Source organism: Molossus molossus, unplaced genomic scaffold, assembly GCF_014108415.1.
Source record: "Molossus molossus isolate mMolMol1 unplaced genomic scaffold, mMolMol1.p scaffold_m16_p_7, whole genome shotgun sequence".
Lineage (NCBI taxonomy): Eukaryota > Metazoa > Chordata > Mammalia > Chiroptera > Molossidae > Molossus > Molossus molossus.
Window position 1 is genome coordinate 21,924,431 of NW_023425401.1, and position 25,205 is coordinate 21,949,635.

The window sequence follows — 25,205 nt, forward strand, 5'->3', positions numbered from 1 at the left end:
TTCCTGCAATATGAGAACATGAGTAGCAAAGACCACAAGAAATAAAGAAGCAAAGACCGCAAGCTGTTTATTAAATCTTCTGACCAGCTTCCAAAATAAACAAAGGCCATCCCCACAATGACCCCACAACCTGCTTGGATGTTGACTCAGGTGGTAGAATAGACTTTGATGATTTGAAAGTTATAAATTCAAGACATTGGAAAATATAAGTTGGTAAATAAAGTAAAAAAATAAAAAAATTCATGCAGAGGACTTTGTTTTGAATCTAAGAGACAATTAAAAAACTTTTGTTTTTAAAAAAGCCTTCATCCTCCAGTTATATTTTCCAAAAGATTTGCCAAGAAAGAGGAAAAGTAAAAGGAGGAAGACAGCATACCATCATGGCCAGAGGTATTTCGACAGTGAGCAATAATGCATTAGGTTAAAGTGATCATTTACAGCTTGGGAATCCTGAAAAGTCATGAGGCATGATGAGATTAATAATTATTTAACAGGCTGCAAAACAAATTTCCACCTGCTAAAATAGGTGTCCATCCAGAGGAACACAAAATTCCTGTATAGGAACATGGCAAGAACATGGATGGAAGTTTGCGGAAATAAGACATTTTACGGAAAGGTTCTTTTTCATCTGAAACAATAGTATATGTCACTTCATATTTCATTTGAGGACAGTCTAGCAGAAATGCTAAAAAATCCTAATGAAATGCTAAAAATTTCTAATGAAAATATGCCATTGTGCCCTGGCCGGTTTGGCTCAGCGGTTAGAGCGTCGGCCTGCGGTCCTGAGAGACCCGAGTTCGGTTCCCGCTAAGGGCACGTACCTCGGTTGCAGTTTGTCCCCGGCCCTGGTCGGTCATGCGGGTGGCAGCCACTCGATGTGTCCCTTTCACATCGATGTTTCTCTCTCTCTCTCTGTTCCTCTCTCTCCCTCCCGCTCTACCTGAACAAAAAATGGAAAAATGTCCTCGGGTGAGGATAAAAAAAAAAAAAAAGAAAATATGCCATTGCTTCCTTTAGTTCCATTTGGCAGGTCAAACCTTCCTTCAAGTGAGAATATATAATTAGGGTCTCAAATTTATACTGTGTTGGTGAATCACAAGTATGACACTGAGGAGTTAGTCATAATAGACCTTACACTGACATAGAGAAACGGGTCTATTTCTGACACTCAAATATGCCTGTAAGTTATCTAAATACATTGCTATCTCTGGGAATTATGGTAACTGGTTAACATAGCATTCTCCCAACCTGCTGATAACTGAGTGATAAATAACATAACCTACATTCCTTTGTGAAGGTCACTGAGGTATACAGTAAACAAATAACTATCATGGGTTTTCTAACCATATATACACATACATATTTGCACGTTTTACTTGATTAGGTGCTCCCACCACTTACTGTAAATCTAAGTGATTTAAAACCACTAGCACAGATGTAAAGTCTCAGGAGAAACCTGAGAATGTGGTCACTCTGGATGCCTGTAGGTGGGCCATTTATTTCCTCTCCTCTTTCCACTAATTTTAATCCAATTTCCCTACAAAATTTACAGGGAGGTCAGTTCAGTTTTTAGATATTTCATTTAGCTAAGCATAACAATGAGTCAGGGGAGAAGTTTTCCTCCTTTTAGATTCCCACAGGCCACACTGGAAAACATAACTTCTTTGGAGAATATATCATAAACAAGATAAGCATATTTCATAAAGGAAAAGACAGTCTGAAAAGGCTTCAATATGATGCATCCTACCACGATGTTGACTTTTGATGTTAATAACAAATACATTTTTGTACCAACATGTACATGGAAGAGTATTAGGAAATAGTTTCAAATTGAAGACAGATTTTCAGAAGACAGTCTATCAAAATGACCTTGAAATAGCCTCAGTAGAGTTTTCCTCAGCTTAACAAAACTGCCAACCGTTTATCTGAAGTTGGCCCCATCATAATAGCAAAGGAAGAGCAGAAGCACAATAAATCATTAGGAGGCAATTCACTATTACAAAGAACATAAAATGAGGTTGACTCTATTCTTCTCCCATCAGCAGTCTGGCACAAAATGGCTCAAGTGCTGCTTAAATCTTCAACGGATCTGAGGTATATAAATCCAGACCAACTGAGCGATGATACCTACTAGACTTCGGGGCCCTCTCTGAGTGCTCCAGCAGCAATGAAACACAGGTGCGACCTTGCCCACTGAATGAATCAGAGGCAAACCAGCTCAGAATTACAGAAGACCTTTCCGGTTTAAGACTGAGGACTGTAAGGCCAGTTTACTTGTCGGATCATGTCTGCTCTTGTGCAAGACATTCTTGGGCCAGCTCCTGGCTTTGGAGCTCAGTAATTGTGTGTGAATCAGCATCACACTAATACAGCTGCTGGAGCTGGAGATCCAGGTCTGAGATTAGCATGTTTCCTCAGGGGGCCGAGGATGGCAAACCTTTCCACACCTCACAGTTGGGCATATGTTAAATATTATCACATTACTAGGCCCAACAACACCCCAGCTGTAATTAGGTTTCTGAACTACAGCGTTCCTTATTAAGCCCTTTGGAAATCAACAATGATGATTTTCTCATAGATATTTTTCCCCAGACTGTTTTCAACAATAAGACAATGAATGCATGTTGAATGTAGTGCCTGTCTTGGTTCCAGCTTCCAGGTTTCAGTGGGGAAATCACTTTGCATGAGGACTAAGTACAGGGCAGTGGCTCAGGCTGTGCTTTTACTTAGACAGCTTATGGGGATGAGCCAGGGATTAAAAAAAAAAAAAAAAAAAATTGAAAGAAGGAGAGTGCAAAACAGAAACACTGTACAAAATAATCACTTGGTTATTTTAACATTAAAAAATTTTTATTGTTCAGTGGAAATGTGTAGTTTTCCAGCAGGCAGCATTTACAGTTACATTCAGCCTTAGTGCTATCTAGTGCTCTTGGAAATACCCAATCCAAATGACCTACTGTACTGAGACTTCTTTTCTTTCTGTATGACTAGACTCACACTCATTGACCAGACAGTACTGCAAGGGAACATCAGCGGCAGGTGCTGCCTCAAGACCTCACCTGGACACGCCAAAGGCATATGATATGGGTTATCAATCCAACTCTTTAGCACATGATGACGATTAAATGGCATTATGCCTCACAATGAGCAATGAGGCCTTCAGAAAGATATTCAGCCATCATATATCTTTGTATATGATACTTCAGTCACTTTCCTCAGTAATTTCATTTGTTTTCTATTTTAAAAAGTTTCCCTATCAAGAAGTATTGGCTTGCCCTGGCCGGTTTGGCTCAGCGGTTAGAGCATCAGCCTGCGGTCCCGAGAGACCCGGGTTCGGTTCCCGCTAAGGGCACGTACCTCGGTTGCAGTTTGTCCCCGGCCCTGGTTGGTCGTGCGGGTGGCAGCCACTCGATGTGTCCCTTCACGTCGATGTTTCTCTCTCTCTCTCTTCCTCTCTCTCCCTCCCTCTCTATCTGAACAAAAAATGTCCTCGGGTGAGGATAAAAAAAAAAATAAAAAAATAAAAATAAAAAAAAAAAAAAGAAGTATTGGCTTAACTATTCTTAAATCCAAGAGGATCTCTACATAATTATGCAAAATTGATTAAATATAAACATTTTAAAATATTCTTTACACAAAGAATGGTTAAGATGAACACGACATAAAAAGAAGCCACTCATATAAGTAGAAATTTTACCAGTTTTCCTCAAACTACTCCTTCCACAATAAAAGACACTTGAAAATATCTCGTGTCTTACAAGATATTTAGGGCACTCCCTAAATTCTGAAAAGGTAAAAACTCTTTGCCTAATATACTTTTCTCTTAGTTTTAGCATCTTTGCTATCTACATTTCTTTAAAAACCAACAAAGAAAGCAAAAAGCAAATACAAATGCTGATGTCAAAACACTAAAGTGAATCAACTGTCTTCAAAGCCTCACACGAGTGAGGCAACCTGAACGAATATAATCATCCTCATTTTGTAGATAATGACACAAAGCTCAGACAAGTTAAATGACTTGTCCAAAATCAAACACCCAAGTGACTCACAATTCTGAGGCTGGATCTCAGACCTTCAGATTCTTAATCCAGAGTTCAAAAGAGTAGAATTAATGAGGCTAGCTGGAAACAACATATAATTCTAACTCTTCTAAAATTTTATATTTTGATTAGAACTTTAAGCACACACACACACACCCACACACAAATACCCAACAGAACCTACCCCTTTTCCGAGTTTTGAACCGCTGGCCTGTTAGCACTGGCTTCTGATGCTTATTCATAAAATTTCTGAAAAAAAAAGAAAATAAAGATTATGCATTTCAGTTAAGCAGTCCATATAAAAATGTATGGCTAAGACACATATGTTTAATCTTACCCATACTGAATATATTTTAAAAATGAGATACAATTTTAACTACTGAACTAGCAAAAGTTTGAAAGTTTAATAATATCTAGTGTTGACAAAAGACCCTACATCGGGGGAACAACCTCAGACATAAACTTGGCATAAGGGATAACATCCATGCAATACTTTTGGGAAGAATTTGTTGAATACCTATGAATATTTACATGTTCACAACCTGTGTTCCAGCAATTTTTTTACTAGGAATTTAGTCTACAGTTATACCCACACAAGTATGCAAATATACCTCTGTGAGTATATGTATAATAGGGTCCAGCTTGAACCCTGGCTGGTTTGGATCAGTGATTGGAGTGTCAGCCCCAGGGAACAAAGAGTCTCAGGTTCGATTCAAAGGCACCCACCTCGATTGTGGTACAGCCCTGGTCGGGGTCGTGCAGGAGGCAACCAATCGATGTGTCTCTCTCACATTGATGTTTCTCTCTCTCTCTCTACCTCTCACACTCTAAAGATAAATGGGAAAATATCCTTGGGTGAGCATATAAGGGAAAAAAAGGTCCAGTTGAGCATTGTTGGATGCATAAAAAAGTGCGAACTTAAATGCTCATAAACATGAGGCTGGTTAAATAAATTATAATAAGCCAGCAAATGGAACTTCATAAAGCTTTACAAAAGAAGAAATTAGCCCTGGCTACCTCTCTGATTATATTTCCTACCTCTACCTCTTTTCCCATCACCTACTATGCTCCAGCCACACTGCCTTCTTTCTTCTTCCAATGTGCCAGAGCGGTCACCTCTCTCCTGGGAAGGTATTACCCCAGTCATTCCCTGGGCTTACACTCTACATCCAATCAGATGCCTTCTTTGCAGAGAGGCTTTCCCCCTCTTCATGGTGCTATATTTTATTATGCTCTGTTTGCCTACGGTCTAGTTCTCCCATGAGAGTGTAACCTCCATGTGGGTACGAACTTCATAGGTTTTACCCAGTGATGGGTCGTTAGCACCCGAAATAATGCTGAGAAAAGAGGAAGCATTTAATAAATAATTGTCAAGTCAGCTGTGACACTGACATGAAAAGAAGGCACTGCTAATGGAAAACGTATGCGAAATAAGAGTGTAAAACATAATTTTTTTTGTTAAAAAGTTGGTATATATATATAATCTGCTTTTCCACGCAATCAAAATTTCAGAAAGCTATAAAAACTGCTAGAAGGTCTTGCATTTGTTTGTTTACCTCAGAAAGCAGAGATCTGGGTATTCTATAATATTTTATTAGATTTAATATACAATTTAAAATATTATAATCTGAAAATATGTCTAGATTGCCTACATTATGAAGACCAAACAATTAAGATAATGTCAAGCAATTATTTAATTATCTTCCAAAGTATTTAAAAATTGTGACTTGAAAATGTCTGAATTTTCTCCAATACTTACACCTTAAACAATCAAGAAAATTTGTATTTTCTAGTAAATTATCTATACCTCAAAGTTTTAAAAAATTCTTAAGCATGGAAAAATTATTACTCAATTTATTACAAAAACTTTCTTCCCATCCACTAAAGAGAAACTTCTATCTTCACATAGAAAGCAATCTCTTTATCAATAAAAACTTTAATCATAATTTAAAAAGTAAAAATAATTAAAAATAAGGTAACAAACCCAAACAGTAATATGACTTAAGTAGACACAATTTTTATCAATACTATATAGTAAGGTGAACATAATGCATCATGCTTTGTGAAATAAAGGTGACTAAGGCAGATTCTAGGCACTTAAAAAGCAGAGCCTCTGGAGATAAAATCCTAACATTTGCAACACAGTGAGATAGGTGAAGACAGCAGTAGTACAGTTCTGGAACAAGGGCAGAGAAAGCAACTGACTGCTGTATGTGTATGGGGCAGCAGCTACGTATTAAATAGTTATAAATGTAATCGACTCAATTGATGAAATCTCATTTTATTTAATAGATGTTGGAAATAGAACTTCTAATGCATTATTTATACTCACTCAAAACTCTTTCATTCAGAAATTTCCCTGTTGGCATTTTCAACAGACTTACTCTGGATCAGCAAGCATTTAATCAAGGAACAAGTAACACATTTATTTGTGTATATATAAATACACGTGTGTGTGTATTCTCCTTGTGTCCACACCTTTCCCAAAACAACACATTTTAATATAAAATGTATTCTTGTGTTAGTAAAGATAAATGCATGTTAAAGAGCTGGGGTCTCACACCAGACATGCAAAAACAAAAGTAGAAAAAATAGAGCACAGCTAGCTTGAAACTCCTCTAGTAGATAAACATTCAAGGAAGGAGTTACTCTTTGTCAAGGATGTTTTTATTTTGGAATAAAAAATATTTAAAAAGTGTGAGCCCTCTCTAAAAGTCTTATTTTAGGATTCAGAATATGAACACCTGGGATTCCTCCCAATTAACTTTACCTTTATACTTTGTTTCTATGTTGCTGCTAATGGACAACAGTACTAAATCCAGCCTACCTATGAGGGAATTATTCTATTTTAAAAAGTGTCAGCTCCATTTATACTTTCTTCGATTCTAAACACAAATGTTTGTTTCTTCATAGCCTAATTATGTGGGCTTATGTTTCACACTCTCAATATATTCTATGTGGAAAATAACACAATAACTTGTTAATAAAAAAGATGGAAAGATTTTGATGTACACAACACAAAAAATTAAAACAAACAAACACAGAGACTCACCCACTGGTATGGAAAGACTAAATGAAGATACTCTGTTCACTGAGAGAGAGTCTCTATGGCTTAAGCTGTTACTATTTGGAGCGGAGGCTTCTTTCCCTCTAAATTTAGCTCTCCCTGCTACGGTATAATGTGCTCCAGTGAAGGTCAGCCTTTATAAGGCACTGACCGAAGCCCTGACCAGAGACACTTGGAATAAGGACACTTGGAATAAGAACTGCCAGCTTAAATCCGGGAAAGTGACAAAGAAAGAGTAGAGAAGCCAGTTCTATTAGGACAATGTCAAAAGCTTACTTTTAGACTGCTTACAATTTACAACTTAAAATCAACTAACTAAAAATACATAATTAAAAAAAAATCAGAGTTTAACAGAATCTTCAAAGACAAATTTGTCTGGGGTACAACTTATACATCATGATTTGACCTCCATTGAAAAAAACTAAGCCGAACACACATAGACAAAATAAGCTCATGTCCCATCAAAATGGAAAAAGCTCCATGGTTTAAAATATTAATTTTAAAAATTGTATGTAAAATGTTAAAAACAAAATGGATTTAAGTATGTCACATGTTATCTAAAAGACTAAATTCCTTGGCTATTCCACAAGATAAAAGAACTAGAATTAGCCAACCAATCAAAAATTAGAAAGTAGGTACTCTATTAATGAAGTAAACATTTTAAAATAAGTTCCTATTTAAGTCTAAACAGAAAGATTTAATTAAAGGTTTTTAGTTCTAACAGATAAATTTCACCTCATTTCACTCTGGATTTTCTAACTGTTTGCGTGTCTTTTGCTGATTCCATCACTTACTCCCAATCAGACTCTGGGCCCAGGTGTAACAATGGGCCAGGAGCACGGATGGGCCCCAAGGCAACTGTGGACTAATTTGGCCAGTTGTCCAGCCCAGGCTGAATAGATTGACCCTTTCTTTGCATGTTGTCTTGACTGACAGTTTTCTTTAATTCCCTCCTTTTTGGAAAGAATCTGATCTACCAGAAAAGAACCTGTGTTCTAGTTGTCCCTACGAGGGGATGACTGTTCTCAACCAGTAATTCAGAGGTTTGGTCTAATAACTATTATTGATGTTCTTCTGATCTGGCTGATTTTTGAAACTGAATAACCTACTTGTATAACCTGTTACACTACTGGCATGTGGTACACATATAGTAATTATGCTACACAAACAACCTCAACTTTAAGAGTATGTTGACTCTAAAGTGAGGTCACTATCTTTTTCTACAAAGTGCCAGAAAGAAAACATTTAGGCCCAGTGAGTCACATGGTCTCTATTCCAACTACTCAATTCTGCTGTTGTAGCCTGAAAGCACCACAAACAACTGGCTATATTTCCACAAAATTTCATTCACAAAACAAGCGGTGGATGAGCCTGAGCCCCCAGGCCGTAGTTTGCCAACCCCACTCCAGAGCAGTGCAGCCAACAGAACTGTCTGCAATGGTGAAATGTTCTGTCTGCACTGTCTCATGTGGTCGCCACCACACATGTGGCTATGGAGTTCTTGAAATGTGACTAGTATGACTGAAACACTAAGTGTATAGTTGTATTTAATTTCCATCCATTAAAATTAAAATAGAAATCGCCAATGTGGCTGTGGCTATCATGTTGGGCAACCCAGTTCTAAAGCATTCCTGATGGCCCAACGCATTTAAATTTGATTTTTAAAAAAGATGAAAATATACCCCCAAAATAGGAATTTTTCATTCATGTTTTCCTAATAAAGTAGCTCTGAAGAGCATTTTGCCCCTATTTCAAAATCACATGGCTATAATAGGAAAAGAAAAGAAGACAGACCAAACTACAAAGTGAAACTCTCTGTGTGGAGTCAATATTACTTCAGACAATAGGGAAAAAAAGATTTGATTCTAAGGTAATAAAAATTATGGGATAGCAATGTCATTCCCAAAGTATAAAGTGTTTCATGAAGATAGGATCACACCAGCACACAAACTCATAATATAATTCAGCCACTTCACTGCAACGTTCTCATGAAGTACTTTGTGTTTAGTTGCAAGTTTCAAGAATTACCTTTTATTCTATATTCCAAATGAGTGAAATGCTTTACCATAAAAAGAACAAATTTAAAAATCCCCATAGTTATAAACTATTCTCCTTTCCATGAAGGCTAAAACTGTAAGAATAAACATCATAAAACATCTTTTATGGAAAGTTAACTTATGCAGGAATTATTTGGGTTGATAATATTGTCACATCATTCTTTCAGAAGCAAAAATAATTAAACTGCCATCTAAAAGGTTAAATTATTAACAATCTATAGCAATAAACTAAATATATGCTTGGAATAACATTACATAATTTATTACCCAGAAAACATTAGCTTGTTTAATGATTTTGTAACAAATAACCTCTCTATAATAAAAATCACTCAGCCTCTACAAAATCATCATTATATCTCCTAGCAAATTCTATGTAAGTTTTAGTATTTACAATAATTTAAAAAATCACAATTTTAAAATGACATATCCTATAGAAGAAAAATGTTTCTAAATAAAACCAAACATTCCTTTTAAATACAAAAATAAAACTGTTACATTCATATCCCTTTCATTCTTATCCTTATTGATATAAAAAAAATCTTTCTTAAAAAGCATGAAACACAGTAAGTTTTCTCCTAAAAAATTTTTATCTATATTTTCTAGTGAGAGAGATTAAGAGTGGAAACAAATTGTGAGCAACTACCTTATAAAGAATGATCAAAGCTCAAAGGAATTGTGTTGGGGGTAAAAAAAGACCTCTAAGAGTTAACTATGTTCATCTAACTCTTCCTGAAGAAGATATAAAGGCATCATGATAAAATTTTCACTATTACATTTCCAAACTGACATCACATCTTAAACTTACTAGTATACCTCTTATTTCTGAATGCTGATTTTTTACTTCTCTTTTAATAAAAATAGAAGTATTCCCAAAATTACATTTTAAGTATTATGTACATCCTCTTCATAGAAATAGAATCCCCCTAAGGCATGCACATTCCCTTCTCTGGGCTCTACCACTTGCCCCAGATATAATCTCTTTAGATCCTTCCCTCTCCCCAACAACCAACTAGGCCCATTCAACCTTCAGGCGATCTGTCTAATCTTTCTGATGTCATTCTATGTCTCTCAAAGACACAAACACACATACACTGCACACACTGTAGCATACTTTGGCTTTTAGAAAACTCATCCCTCAAATATAATGCTTTGGGGTATTTTAAAAGCAAAATGCTCCCCAGGCCTGTGTGGCTCAGTGGATTCAGTATCATCCCATGGACTGAGAGGGAGGTCCCGGTTTGATGCCCTGTCAGGGCTCGTGCCTGGGTTGTGGACTAGATCCCCAGGAGGGGCATGCAGGAGGCAGCTGATCGATGTTTCTTTTTTTTTTCTTTTGGATCAACACACCTTTATTTGGGAGCTTCTTGAGAGATGGAACTGGTCTCACTCATATTTTCATGCTACTCAAGGCCTAACAACAGTGCCTGGCACACACTGACTTTTAAAAAATGGTCTATTTCCAATTTCACATTGATGTTTCTCTCTCTTTAAAAAAAATCAGTAAAAACATATTTTGAAAAAAAGCAAAATGCCAAAACATCTTTTCTAGATAAGACCTTAGAACTTTTGTCTACAAAGACAATGGAATTTTGATGATTGCATCCTTACAGTATTTCAAATTGTAAATTCAGATAATTAAGAGGACACAGTGGCATAAAACAAGAAAATGTCCAGCTGTGGTTTAAGTATATTTATGAATGTACCAAGAATTTTAGGGGTGTTTACTGTGTGTCAGGCATTACACTCAAGCAGTGGTCTCAGTTCAGGGTTATTTTGTTCCCCAGGGGACATTTGGCAATGTCTACTGGAATCTAGTGGGCAGAGGCCAGGGATGTTGCTAAATAACCTACAATGTACAGGACAGCCCCCAACAACAAAGGATTATTTATCTGCTCCAAAATATCAACAGTGCCAAGGTTGGAAAACCGGGCACTAAATAGGAAAAAATGCTGAGCAAAACCAAAGATGGCCCTTGCTCTCAAGAGTTAAAAATTGTACGTACTGGTCTAAACATACCAGAGTAGCAAACCGGCAGATATTTCTTGAATGACTTCTTTCTGTTTTCCAAACACTGACGTCAATGTTAAAGAACACACATTTATCACTGAGTAGTTTATCGCCGCTAAAATCAAAAGTATACTTACAATACAAAATAAATACTTCCCAGTTTTTGATATTAATTCATATACTTCTACATCGATAATTTTAGATCCTCTGATATTCAGGGGGAGAGCAGAAAATAGGCAACAACATGGGATTTAAAGAGGGAGGTAGAAAAAGAAGCTGAGCACCAATAGATAAACTTTCCCTACTTCCAGATATCGCAGTAGTAAGAATAAACAGGGAAAAAAAACCTTTAAAATGCGGTATATGACTGAAAAATAAAATGTTTTCATTTTATGACTTGGAAAAAGCAACCATGCTGAGCAGAAACAGGAAAAAAACAAAAAATATATATGTTAGGATCTTGGCTACATAAAATACACTGGCACTCAGCAGTGGTTAACATGAGCAGAGGGTTCAAGGGACATTTCACTAGTCTATGATGTAAGTATATATATCTTTTACAATTAGAAAATTGTAAATGTTTACATAAAAAGTCCTTTAGCCTCTGCTGAAGGTCAAACCAATTCCAAAAGAGTCATAAGTAAGAGTATTATTTGTGCATAAAAAGAAGTATGTCATAGGATCTAAATATAATTTCCTACTAAAAGAAATCAAGGTTTCTTGGATAAATGGCTGATTCCAAGGCTGGAACAGTGAAGATTCAAAATGATCTGGAGACATTTTGTATTAGAAAATATATGGAATTGCTTTAAAAAATCAAAATAGATCAAACAACATAGGAACCATGTTAAGTACAATTCAGCTGGCATAACCTGGGACAATTTCAGCAACTGTCCAAACAATTAAGGACAGCAACAGATAACAACTCATTGAACAAAATAAGAGTCCACAGTTCCATTCTCAGTCATTTCAAAGAAAGCAAATTTATCAGTGCACAAGGGAAAGGGAAATAACTGAGCAGAAGGAAGAACTTTTCTTTCAGTAGACTGCCAATTAATAAACAAAGAAGGAACCATGGAGTTAGGAAATCACCATACCAAAAATTGATTCATGCAAGAGTCATCAACATATGCTAGATGTAGTTACATAGCCTCAAAGCATCTTCACATAAATGACAACAGGCAAAATAGTAACTACACAGTGGAGAGATAAGATACCGTAATCAAGAGACAGCAGCCATTCAGTTTCTAGTCATTTTACGCTTAGGACAGGATATTATCTATGTGGTATTCCAAACAAAAACTCATCACCTGAATATAATCACGAGGAAATAAATTCATACCTACAAACATTTTCCACAAATAACTGGCCCATATTCTTTAAAAAATGTCAATGTCTTAAAAAAAAAAAAATGAAGGCCACTCAGGCTGGTGTGGCTTAGTTGGCTGGAGTGTTGTCATGTGTACCAAAGTGTAATAGGTTTGATTCCCAGACAGGGCACATACCCAGGTTGCGGGTTTGATCCCCACTTGGGGCACATGCAAGAAGCAAGTGATCAATGTTTTTCTCTCTCCCTCTCTCTTCCTGTCTAAAATCAATAAAAAATAAATAAATAAATAAGGACCAAAAAACTGTTGCAGATTAAAAAAGAACCAAAAGGATATTACTAAATGCACTATGGATTCTTGGAGGGTGTGTGGGGGAAGAGAGATACATACACACACATATATATCTATACATATACAGTATAATATGATTGGAATAATTGATGATATTGCATTGACCATAGTAATAAGTATGTATTTATATTAAAGTCACTACATTTTATGATTGGACTATGATTCTGTAAGAGAAGTATTATATTCTTAGAAAACACACACAGAAGTAATAAGGGGTAATAAGGGGCAAAGCATATGCAATCTACTCTCAAATGGTTCAGAAAAAAGTTAATACGTGTGTATAGAATCATGGAGCAAACGAACTCGGGCAAGTGAAACATCTAAAGGAGCTGGAAAAGCGCAGGAACTTGAACGGCCAGGGGTTTTTGTATATTTTGGAACTGCTGAGAAATAAAGCTTGCTACGGAGAGAGATTCCATAACTTTCAAGTCCCTCAGGTTGGCTCATCTGTGAGGGAGGAAGTAACCCTGCTGTCCTAATTACACTCTCCAGGAAAAACAAAACAAAGCAACAAAAACTCTCAACTCTTGATTGCAAGATGCTTATAATACATTAATCTGGTTAATATATTCCTTGTATCTGCATGTCCTGTGTACAAAAAGATATTTAAATTTTTTTTTTTAATCCTCACCCAAGGACATTTTTTTGTTCAGATAGAAGGGGAAGGAGAGAGAGAGAGAGAGAAACATCGATGTGAAGGGACACATCGAGTGGCTGCCACCCACATGACCCAACCAGGGCCGGGGACAAACTGCAACCGAGGTACATGCCCTTAATGGGAACCGAACCCGGGTCTCTCTGGACCACAGGCCGACGCTTTACCACTGAGCCAAACCAGCCAGGGCTAAATATTTTTTTAAATGCCCTCACTGTTGCATCAGAAGAGGGAGTTCTTTTTCCTGCCACTACACATTGGCATAGCGAGCATGAACTGCTTGACTGTGCCCCCCGCTACCATGGAAATATTCTTCTACATTACAGTCCTGGCTGAGGAGGGATTCAGAAGTATGTATAATGAAACTGAATATTATTAAAGATCACAATCAGGGAAAAAATAAAGTCAACAATAAAAAAAATGTGTAGCATGCAAAATAAGATGGGAGAATTTTAAAGATAAGAAGTTCTAACCTCCACAAATACCTAACGGCAAAGTTATGATTCCCATAAAGGTTTTTAAAATTTTTAAATAAAATTTTACTTATTTTTTCTATGTATTTAAAAAATATTTACCAAGCAAAATACTTGTGAGTACAAAATGTTATATAGTAACTGATTAAAAACATATATATCAGAATTTACTGATCAAATTAGTTTCTTTCTTCAATACAGGATAAGTCTAAATTAAACCAATAATGCTTCCCTTAATAAAAACTCCTGTGGATTATTATTTTTGTGTACCCCTTCTTTCTGTACCGCAGGCCGATGCTCCAACCGCTGAGCCAAACCAGCCAGGGCTGTGTACCCCTTCTTTAAGAGTGTTCAAAGACAATGAATATACTTTCAAAGAGCAATTTAAAATATTTATCAATCAATTCAATTACTAACAGAGTAAACATAACATTCTATAAGGTGAGGATTTGAAAGGTCCAGATCTACCAAGATATAGTTTTATGTTATCTTATGTTTGTTTATCTCAGTAATATGTGGTCATACATTTTATATATTATAATACATACCACCTGATTATTTGATAAAGATGTGGAAAAATGAATACTTAGAGAGAACATTATTCCTTACATATCACTGATTTATAAAATCAGCTCAATTTGGAGGATTAAGTCTGCTTGGCTGCAGTTTCCTGGAGTGTGTGAATGAGCCTGTTTACCAGTGAACCCCTGCTACCTGCTTCAGCTTCCCAGATAGATGAGAACAAGTATGTACAAATTCTGATTTACAAAATGGAGATAAGCAATTCATCAGATGCAGAGTTCAGAAAACAGGTTATAAGGTTGCTCAAGGAACTTGGTGAGACATTCAAAGGACTTAGTGAGGCTTTCAAGGAACTTAAGGAGAACTTCAAGGAACTTAGTGAGAACATCAACAACATAAAAAAGGACCAGTCAGCAATGAAGAATGCACTAACTGAAATAAAGAATAATTTACAGGAAATCAATAGTAGAATAGGTAAATCCAAGAAGAAAACCATCGATTTGGAATATAAGGAAGCAAAAAACACCCAATCAGAACAGCAAAAAGAAAAGAGAATCCAAAAAAATGAGGATAGTGTAAGGAGCCTCTGGGACCACTTCAAGCATGCCAACATTCACATCATAGGGGTGCCAGAAGGAGAAGAGAGTATAAGAAATTGAAAACCTAGTTGAAATAATAATAACAGAAAATTTCCCTAACTTGGTGAAGAAAACAGAAACAGACATAAAGTCCATGAAGCACAGAGAGTCCCAAACAAGATGAACCCAAAGAGGTCCACACCAAGACACATCATCATCAAAATGCCAAAGGTTAAAGACAAAGAGAGAATCAGAAAAGCAGTTTGTTACCTACAAAGGAGATCCCATAAGACTGTCAGCCGATTTCTCAAAAGAAACTTTGCAGGCCAGAAAGGAGTGGCAAGAGATATTCAGAGTGATGAAAAGCAAGAACCTACAACCAAGATTACTCTATCCTGCAAAGCTATCATTTATAATTGATGGACATATCAAGGGTTTCCCAAGAAAAAGCTAAAGGAGTTCATCACCACCAAACCAGTATTATATGAAATGTTGAAGGGTCTTGTTGGAAGAGAACAACAAAAATATGAACAATAAAATGCCAATTAATACATATCTATTAACAATTGAATCTACAAACAAAATGAGCAAGCAGAACAGAAACAGACTCATAGACACAGAGAACTTTTTGTTGTTTGCCAGATGGGTGGGAGTTGGGGGAATGGGTGGAAAAGATGAAGGAATTAAGAAGAACAAATTAGTTGTTAGACTAATGAACCTCAAAGGGAAGAGGGGAGGGAGGACGGGATGAGATAAACCAAAGAACTTCTATGCATATATGCATAACCAATGGACACTGACAATAGTGTGGGGAAGGCAGAAGTGGGGCAGGGTTGGGGAGGAGGGGAGTCAATGGGGAAAAAAAGGGGGAACATCTGTAATACATTCGAGAATAAAGATAAGTCAAAACAAAACAAAAATAAATAAAATCAGCTCGACATTTACAATGTTGAAATTTTAGGGAAAAAATTAAGAAACAATGGACAAAAAGTATATTCTAATTTTCAGTAATGATCACTGTGCACATATAAACATATAATCCTCTATTCTTTTCTTTTTGGTGTATATATACAGAACAAAACTTTTAAATCCAGTTCTATAATCTCTAATACAATACCAAAGCACATAGAAAATGTTTTGCATTAGAACTTGCAGTTCTGTGACTTGATTCAATGACATCTTCCAGCATTGCTATTGTAAAAGTCATGTGTTCCAATGCATCACTTTAGGAAAACCAGAAACCTTTGTTGGAGAGGGAGATGTCGTTGAAATTTATTAATCATATTGTAGTTTTAAGCTTATAAAAAACAAGATGGTCTCCCTATTATTTTATTTGGCTCACTTAAACTATAAAGTACTAGTAGGCTGATGGCAAAACAAAACAAAGAAACAAAAAACTAACACAGTACGAAAGAGAATGAAGTAAAAAATAAAGCCCACTTCCCAACCTTTCACTCCTGATCTCATGTTCATGGAGTGGAGTCCCACTCCATGGAAGCAATAACATGTTTATCTTTTAACAGTCTTGTTTCCTTTAAGAAAATGTTTATGCATACATGATAATAAATACATATATATGTGCATATAGACATTGAGTTGAACACTTATATCGGGTACCCAATATGTGCTATCAAATACTCCATAAATTCATCAACTGTAACAAATGTACTACTCTAGTGGGGAGTGTTGATAAGGGGGGAGGTTATGTTTATATGGGGCCAGAGGATACATGGAAAATTTCTGTACCTTCCTCTTTTGCTGTGAAGCTATAATTGTTCTAAAAAAAATAAAAATAAAATCTTTAAGCAAGTCAGTTTATTAAAGCTGATTTTGCATCAGACACAAAACGATGGGAGTGTTTATGACTACTTGTTCAAATGGGAAGTTAGAAGATAAGGTGTTATGTCAAGGGTACTGAAATATGTTCCTCTCTTTTCAGCATTTTCATTGAGCAGGAGAGGAAAACAGAATCTTCTGGGGGAAAATATAACACCCTAGACTGGTAACTAGTGAGATAATTTGCTTTGGAGCAATTGCTTAAAAAGCATGGCAATGGACCTTTGGGATGCTCAGAGGTGGTGGTAGGCAGGCGTCCAAACATTCCCTCACTTAACGAGTTCTCTCAACCAGGCCTCTCCTCCCGCCATCCTCCCAGGGGTGGACCTGCCAAAGCCTGTCTAGCAGATGAAGTTTTATTTGAAGGGTTGTACACATCAAAAAGTTACTTACCATACACAAGCCTCTTTTACAATGAGGAGAGCACGAACTGGATAGAAATAAGAAACCCTAGCCTAGGACTTAATGGGACACATCACACTGATGGTATGGGACTGGACTCCCAGACACAATTTTATAGGAGTGGACTACACAAATGTAAATTTAAATTAAAAGAGAGAAAACAGAACAAAAGAAACAAAAACCCCCAAACAGCACAGCACTACAAACTCTGAAGTATACTTTTGAAAAAAATTCAAACATATAGAGAGTCATTCGTTTATCAAACCTACATCTGATACTAGTCAAGCAGGAACCAATCAGACAGGTTGCATGGCACTCACTTTCTAGCAAGTGGAGGTTTCATCCGAGTACTGCCTAAAAGGTCTGGCGGTGTGAGTTAACAAGAATCAGCAGTCTCTAGTGTTAAAGCACACCACATGATGCTTTGAGTCGCAGTTGTGCTTTTTAATGTTTTAATAATTAAGTGTTTTTTACTTTTTAACTTATAATTGCTATCCATTACTGAAAACCATGGAGCTAAACTAAGAAGCTCATAAACACTCCAATAAGGCTCTGAGATGTCACACCCTTGCTTGAGGCCACGCACTGCATTCCCACTTTGGTGACTCAGAAAACCCCTGTCCCTCAGGGGCTTAGGAACCTGGAAGAGTCAGGGCCAGATTCTGATCACCTGTCTCCACTCAGCACATTTTCCCAGAAGCCAACCAGCATTGCTGCAGTGTCTTGGGTTATTATTTACATGATTCTTGAAGACAGCTTTTCCATTATTTAGCTCACAGATTTTATGGTTTAGAGTTAGAGTAAAGCACAAATATTAATTTTAGAGTCTATTCAGCATTTGGATAAATTGGATTATCATATATTCCCTCCAAAATGCCAAATAGTTCTATATGACTCTCTATTAAGAAAAAAAAAGGTCTTTAGTGAGAGGGTTTAACAAAAATACAGCCTCGTAGGGACATGTAAATAGTAGGAAGTTTGTGGCACCATGGTTGCTAGTACTAAGGAGCCAGTTATCAAATTGTTTCCTACAGAAGCCCAATTCTAACAAATACATGCTCCTCACACTTTTGAACACCAATGCTGCATCCCTTTCCCTTATTTTTACTTTATTTTTTAATCCTCACCTGAGGATATTTTTTGCATTTATCTTCAGATAGAGCGGGGGGAGGGAGGGAGAGAAACATTGATGTGAGAGAGACACATCGACTGGTTGCCACCCACACGACCCCAACCAGCTACAGGGACAAACTGGAACCAAGGTACATGCCCCTCGTAGGAACTGAACCTCCAGTCTGCAGGCCGACTGTCTGACCGCTGAGCCAAACCGGCCAGGGCAGCATCCCTTTCCTTTAGCCAGCAGTTTCCTCTGTACCATCAACTTGGGGTTCTCCTTCCTGTTTATAATAACCCCATTCCATCATGTATACAGAGAACAGCACACGTCCAGTATTTTTTTCCTCTTAGAAATAACCACAAATCCAGGAAGCCATCGAGGTTAGTTTGAAAAGCATTCAAGGTCGTTGTGTGAATACACAAAAAGAAGACGATGATAGAATATCATAAAACTGCACAGCCCGTAGTGGCTTATGATACATTCTCTATAGTGCCAGTAGATTTCTTGAGATTTATTTAGAAGTCCTCAAAAATAAACAGTACATGTAACAATTATTTTTTAAGTCTTCACCTAACGTAAAAATAAGTTGAAAGATGAAAAGCCATCATTTGACATCTTTCAGAGAGGTAATTATTGTTTTCCTACTAAAATATTATTTCCATAATTAAGATAGTTAAAATATTACAGTCTTTAATAGTAACATGGGTGTATTATTCTTCCTTAAATGTATTCCTTAAATTTTTTTCTTTCTTTTTTGACATCAACTGAAAAAAAAAGGCTACACCCGATATTAAAAATAAGGAAAGAATAATGGAAGCACCGTCTCCTTGGCAATTGCCAAAAGAATGGTTCATTCAGTGAGTTACCCAAACTTTATTTTCAAAGTTAAATAGTTTACAAATATATCAGAACATTTTTTGGCATTCCTCACTTAACATACGCCAAACTTAGAACAGACCAAATCATTTCACTTGACATATAACTGCCCCAAAGATACTTTCCAAAGAGACCCATGGCCTCAACATAGACATCGAAGTCAGCTAACAATGAAAAATATTCTTGTATACACTCTGCTAATCATGGTAGATTTTATAGTTTACAAAATTAGAAATTATTCTAAATCATCATGTGTTTTTTCCTCTAATAGATACGAAGGAAAAATGCTGTGGAAACTCCTAATGACAACCATAATCCTGCATTAAAATGATTCCCATTAATATGATTATTAAATCCCCGAGTTTATCTCCAGGTTTAATTGCTTGAGCAATATCTTTATTACATTCATGCACAAAAGTAGAAAAAGAAAAAGGAAGTATAATTGGAAGAAAGTCAAATTAAGAGAATAACAAGTCCTGAAATTCCTTTAAGGTATAGATCAGGTCCCATGTCTGCATATCTATTCAAACATTGCAAAATAAACTTCAGAAAGAATTTCTTCATTTTATTTTCAAGTTGTTTTGGAAACAGCTATTTTTGGATAATTTCAAATCACTTTGTACTCAAGGACAAAATATTCTAATAAATACATGTTTTTCTCTTCCATTGTTTCTTTCTATGCCCATTACCAACTTTCCTACTTCACAAATTCTGAAGATACTGGCTTACAATTTTCAATTTAGCCTTAAGTTTGTAATGCCACATTTTATACATTACTTGAGAACAAGAATATATCATCAAAGTGTTCTTTAAAGTATACTCTACCAGTTTTATGATTTTAAAAGTTGGCATACTGAGGAAAACATACCTTTGAATAAAAAAAACCATTTCAGTTCAAGTATGGTTGGCCATAAAATTATAGCCAATATTTAAAAATATTTATAATATGTTACAATAGTTTACAGAGTTTTCTGGTGGGGGTGGGAGAGTATTCTCCCTTTAATGCTCTCCATTTTCAGGCTTCCCTGCCCTAATTCACTATTCCTTCTAGACTCCTCGAAATTTCACTTTCTCCAGCAATCAGCCCTTCCCCTTAGCTTCCCACCCTCCTGTCTGTAGTGCTTTGGATAGGGGAGTAGAAAAAGCTCTGTGCAAGGGGGTCATTTGGGCTGAGAAGGATTTGAGTAAAATTTGATATGCAGAAGTGGGTGGAGGAGGGCATTCCAGGAGCAAGAAGCAGGGTGGGTGGGTGGAAGAGTAACAACATAGTTGAAACCAGAGCTGGAAGATTGGGTGGAGCCAGACAGCCACTTCAACATGCAAAGGTAAATCCTCAGAGATGCCTAACCTCTGGGATGACCTAACAGGGTAGAGCTGAGGATGATCACCTTTGTCCCTATTGTTTCAGAGGCTGGCCTGTCTCCTGGATAGGATAAGCCTCTGGAGGACAAAGATCATGTCTTGTCCTTTGTGACTCACTGAATGTAATAGATGCACACCAAGTTTCTTAATAATGTAAAAAATGTCAATCCTGAGAAATAATTAATAGAGTTACATCTTCTATGAGAGTCTCTCTTTAATCTTAAAAATAATTTTTAACTTGCAAAATGTAGGAAGACAGGCTCATGGCAAATACTAATGTCTATACAATTTTACTTTGAAATGATTTATCAACTAGGCCCATAAGTATGTTATTTATATATTCCCCAATTGCAAAAGTAGACAAAATTGGCTCTAAAAATAACAATTTGTTTTCATATAACATTTTACAGTCTGCAGGGTATCCTCATGGATTCTCAAAGTCATCCTACAAATTTCGTTAACATCTCTGTTTTATATATGAAGAAACTGAAAGCAAGAAAGCGTGGTTTGGAAAACAAATCCATCTTGGAGGTTGGAGCCTTGATTTTCCCACTCCAATTCCCAGGGATATGGCTGTGCTTAACTGTCTCCCAGGGACCATCCATAACCATTTCCCAACAGGTCAGAAAAAGCTACTTAATGGAACTGCTTTACTCTACCAATCAACAGACCAGAAAGAGATTTTACTCAGAGGCCGACGAATGTAGGTTTCAGGGTCGTTTTACCTGCAGAATCTAACACAATCCCACAATAGTTAACCAAATGACGAGAGATAAAAACTCCAATTTTCTGGCATAAAATATATTTATTGGGAAGGTGAATGCTACCTTTCCCTTCTGATGCAGACCTAGCTTTCTATTTTTAATTACTGGAAGTTTTATTACACTCAGAGACAAGAGGCACCCAGTGGCATACAGAATATAAACACGAGTCTAAGTTGGATACATACTAATGTGTGCTTCCACATTACCCGCAGTGATGCTGGATTGCCTACACTGTCCTTAGACGCTGTGAAGAATTGGCTTTGGAGCTAAGTCTTTAAAAACCCTTCAAACAAAGCCTGAGAAGACAAAAATTTTACATGTTGGCCTATGGAAACACTGACATTTTAATAAATCCAAAATCTAATAAAAGAAACAAACTTTAAGAAGCATAAGTTAGGAAGCTGCAAAAATCCCGATTTTACTTTATTAATATACTTATCCTAACAATGCTGATATTGCTCACAACCACTGTAGTGCACTTTTTTTTTTGAAATGTCTTCGGAGTTGGTTTATGAGACACAGAAGAAAATCAGTATCTCCACTTGATTCACATCTTGATTTTCTTACTTAAACTAAACATATTTGCACCCCTTGTTCAGACTTGTCTGAAAATTAGTTTGTCAGTTTCCAAAAAAGATGATTAGTTGCCAGTGACAGAGCACTGAGTAATGCCACCTACTTTTTAGTTTTGTGGAGAAGTTAAAATGCGATGTGAACAGTTTATGGAAATGCACTGTTCACAAGATAGTCTCTTGTAGATTTAGGTGTAACTGTTTTAACATTTAAATGAAGAATTGCATAAGCTAAACTTGAACTACAGAGAAAGTGCATTTGTATTCAAATTACTTTCTTATGTTTTGTTAAAAAACCACCACAACAATTTTTTAGAGGCTATAATACTTGCAAATTTTACTTTAAAAACTTCATTGTGGAAAATTTCAACCATATCCAAATGTAGAGAGAGCAATATAATGAAGTCAGTGTATTTATTGCCCAGCTTCAGTGGTAGTCAGTGGTGTCTCATTTATACTCTTACTTGTCTCTGTCCCCCACTGTTACAGAATTCTGTTGAAGCAAATCTCAGATGTCACATCATTCCCTCCTTAAATAATTCAGTACATATCTCTTAAAAGATAATGGGTGTTTTGAAAATATAACCACAATATTACTTTCATACCTAAAAGAAAATAAAATTCCTTAATATCATCCAATATCCAGTCACTCAAGAGATGTACCTAAGTCTAAGAAAAGAAAGTCAAGTGTCAAGAAAAACATTACTTCAAAAGATAGAACACTAAGAAATGAGCTATTCCCTTTCAATGAAAAGGAAACAGTATTCTCTTATAGCAGAGAGCTGGATGTCAGGGGCTTTAAGGGGGGAATTCAAGAATAGTATGCAAAATTTGTAACATGTGCGTATGAAAAAATTTTTTCTTGATTGGTAGCATTCATCAGAATATCAAACAGCTTGAGACTGAAAACTTTTAAAGAACTTCTGCCCTTGGCTATGATTGTGTGATTGTGCCACAATCACCTCACTGTTCCAGGAAGAATTAGTCAAGTAGGGAAACAAGTCCACTTAAAATAACTTAGAGATAAAACTGAATTCAACTCAGCATTTACTGAGCCTACAGTAGACACAAGACAATGGGTTACATTGTTGATAGACAAAGGTAAATTAGTCCTGGTTAATTTATAGTCTAGAAGGAGAAGGCAGTCCAACAGATTAACATGGTTATAATAGAATGTCATGAAAAAGGTACCTGCTTTAGGTACTTTCATGGGAATTCAAATGAAAAAGCATTGGCGGGGGTGGGGGGGCACCAGAGGCCATCAGATAGGAGAGAAATGTAGAGAATGTTAAGAATTGTACCATCAACTCCTGTCTGAAGATCTTCCTTATCTTCCTAGCTGAGGGACATGAATAAATGTGTTCAATGGCATTACCCCCTCAGTGGATGGGGTGGGAGAGATGATTATGAAACTGGGGAGAAGAGGTTACATGTAAGTAGTATTTTGAAAACTGAACAGTCCTTCAGATCTGGAGAGGAGAGAGACTCAGAGAAGAGGGAAAAGAGGACATTCCAGGAAGAGAAAAGTAGAAACAAATGGGTGGAAATCACTGGCACGTTAGGGAACCAGCAGTGTGGTGACCTTACAGCAGAGTGTGTGGGTGGGGCTGGCTAACTGGAAATGCTTGCTAGGACCAGAAGTTGGAGCCTTCCAGGACAGAACTGAGTCTCTATTCTGTGCCCAGGGAAAAGCAATCCACACGTTTTAACTGAATCAGTTCTGTCTTTAGAGTATGTCTTACCCTTGGGTGGATGATGGGTGCCCAGAATGAGCTGGATGGGGTAAGGTGAGAGAGGACACTACTTAGGGATCAATTGCAATAGGCCAGGAGAGGTCTAGAGTGACAGTTGTAGAAAAGAGATGAGGGGATATTTCAGAAATTTTAGAAATCATTATAATTTTAGAAATCATAGGAAAAAAGAAACAGAAGAGAGACCGAAGCATCATATAAATTATAGTACACAGCCCTGGCCAGTTTGGCTCAGTGATTAGAGCATCGGTCTGTGATCCAGAGAGACCCGGGTTCGGTTTCCACTAAGAGCATGTACCTTGGTTGCAGTTTGTCCCCCCCCCCCCCTTGGGTCGTGCGGGAGGCAGTCACTTGATGTGTCCTTTTCACATCAGTGTTTCTCTCTTTCTCTTCCTCTCTCTCCCTCCCACTCTATCTCAACAAAAAAAAATGAAAAAATGGCCTCGGGTGAGGATAAAAAAAAAAATTGTATTACACAATGTGGAACAGTGTTAGTATAATCCCACTTCTGTAAAAAAAGAGAAAATATACATATAAGCTATAAACACAAAATACTGCAGGAAGGATAAGAGAGAAATAGATACCACTGGTTGTAGGGCATGGAAAAGGGATTGGGAGAGAGGAAGCCGAGAGACTTATGTCCCTTTCGTATGCTGAACCACATGACAATCTATTAGCTAGTTAAAATAATATATTATTTCTTCCTTACTGTCAGCACACAGGCAGAAAATTGGGAAAAGAGAAAAGGTTTTAGAGACAAATCTAGGTTCCATTCTAGCTCTGACTCTTCCTAACTGTGGGACATGGAAAAATTAATTTCTTTTAGTTTCTGTCCTCTTATTTGTGGAAAGAGATAATATTGGGTAATTCCTGGGTCGCTGTAACAATTAAAAGAACCCTACACAGAGCATGTGGTAGAATACCTGGCACAGACTAAATAATCAATAAGTAGTAGCTATTTTATTATCAACAACATTTATTTTCTTAGTATAACAAAAGTTCCTTGATCTAGTTTAAGGTATGCTCATTAGCTAATCTTATTCCTATATTAAATATTTACACTGTACAAAACGATTAATGTAATCTATCTGATGAACACTATCCATTACATATCTGTTTCTAGAAATTTAAATTTAACATTATTTATCTGCATTTCTAGGTAGATGTTAGTTTTTTGTCTTTAAATGCCGTTGACTCTATATACATTTTTACTGAAGTCAGGTATATACAGAGGGCTGCAAAATACAAACCAGGTGCCACAAGGCACCAAGAAATAATAGTAAGTCACTATCCTCGAGGAACTGACAACTTCAGTGAGACAAACAGGTGTGACCTTCAAGTAACCATGGCCCAGATTTGGCAGAAGAGGTGGAAATACTGGCAATGAGGTACCCAATTCTGGGCATGCATTTGCTGTATGATGTTAAGTCACATTATTAGGGAGGTT

The 25,205-nt window shown here is 36.7% G+C and overlaps 1 protein-coding gene across 2 annotated transcripts in view; it reads right to left on the reverse strand.

The window, feature by feature from the left end:
- BZW2 (basic leucine zipper and W2 domains 2) overlaps positions 1–25,205 on the reverse strand; it is a 63,661-nt gene that overhangs the window by 36,867 nt on the left and 1,589 nt on the right. Inside the window, exons 1-2 of one of the 2 annotated variants that reach the window (XM_036247342.1) lie at positions 7,093–7,140; positions 4,225–4,289 (exon numbers count right to left, since the gene is read on the reverse strand). In XM_036247342.1, coding sequence (XP_036103235.1) covers positions 4,225–4,282 — 58 coding nt within the window. In that variant the 5' untranslated portion in view covers positions 4,283–4,289; positions 7,093–7,140. Of the gene's footprint in view, positions 1–4,224; positions 4,290–7,092; positions 7,141–25,205 lie in introns of those variants that run through there. The other variant, XM_036247341.1, reaches the window with a different exon arrangement.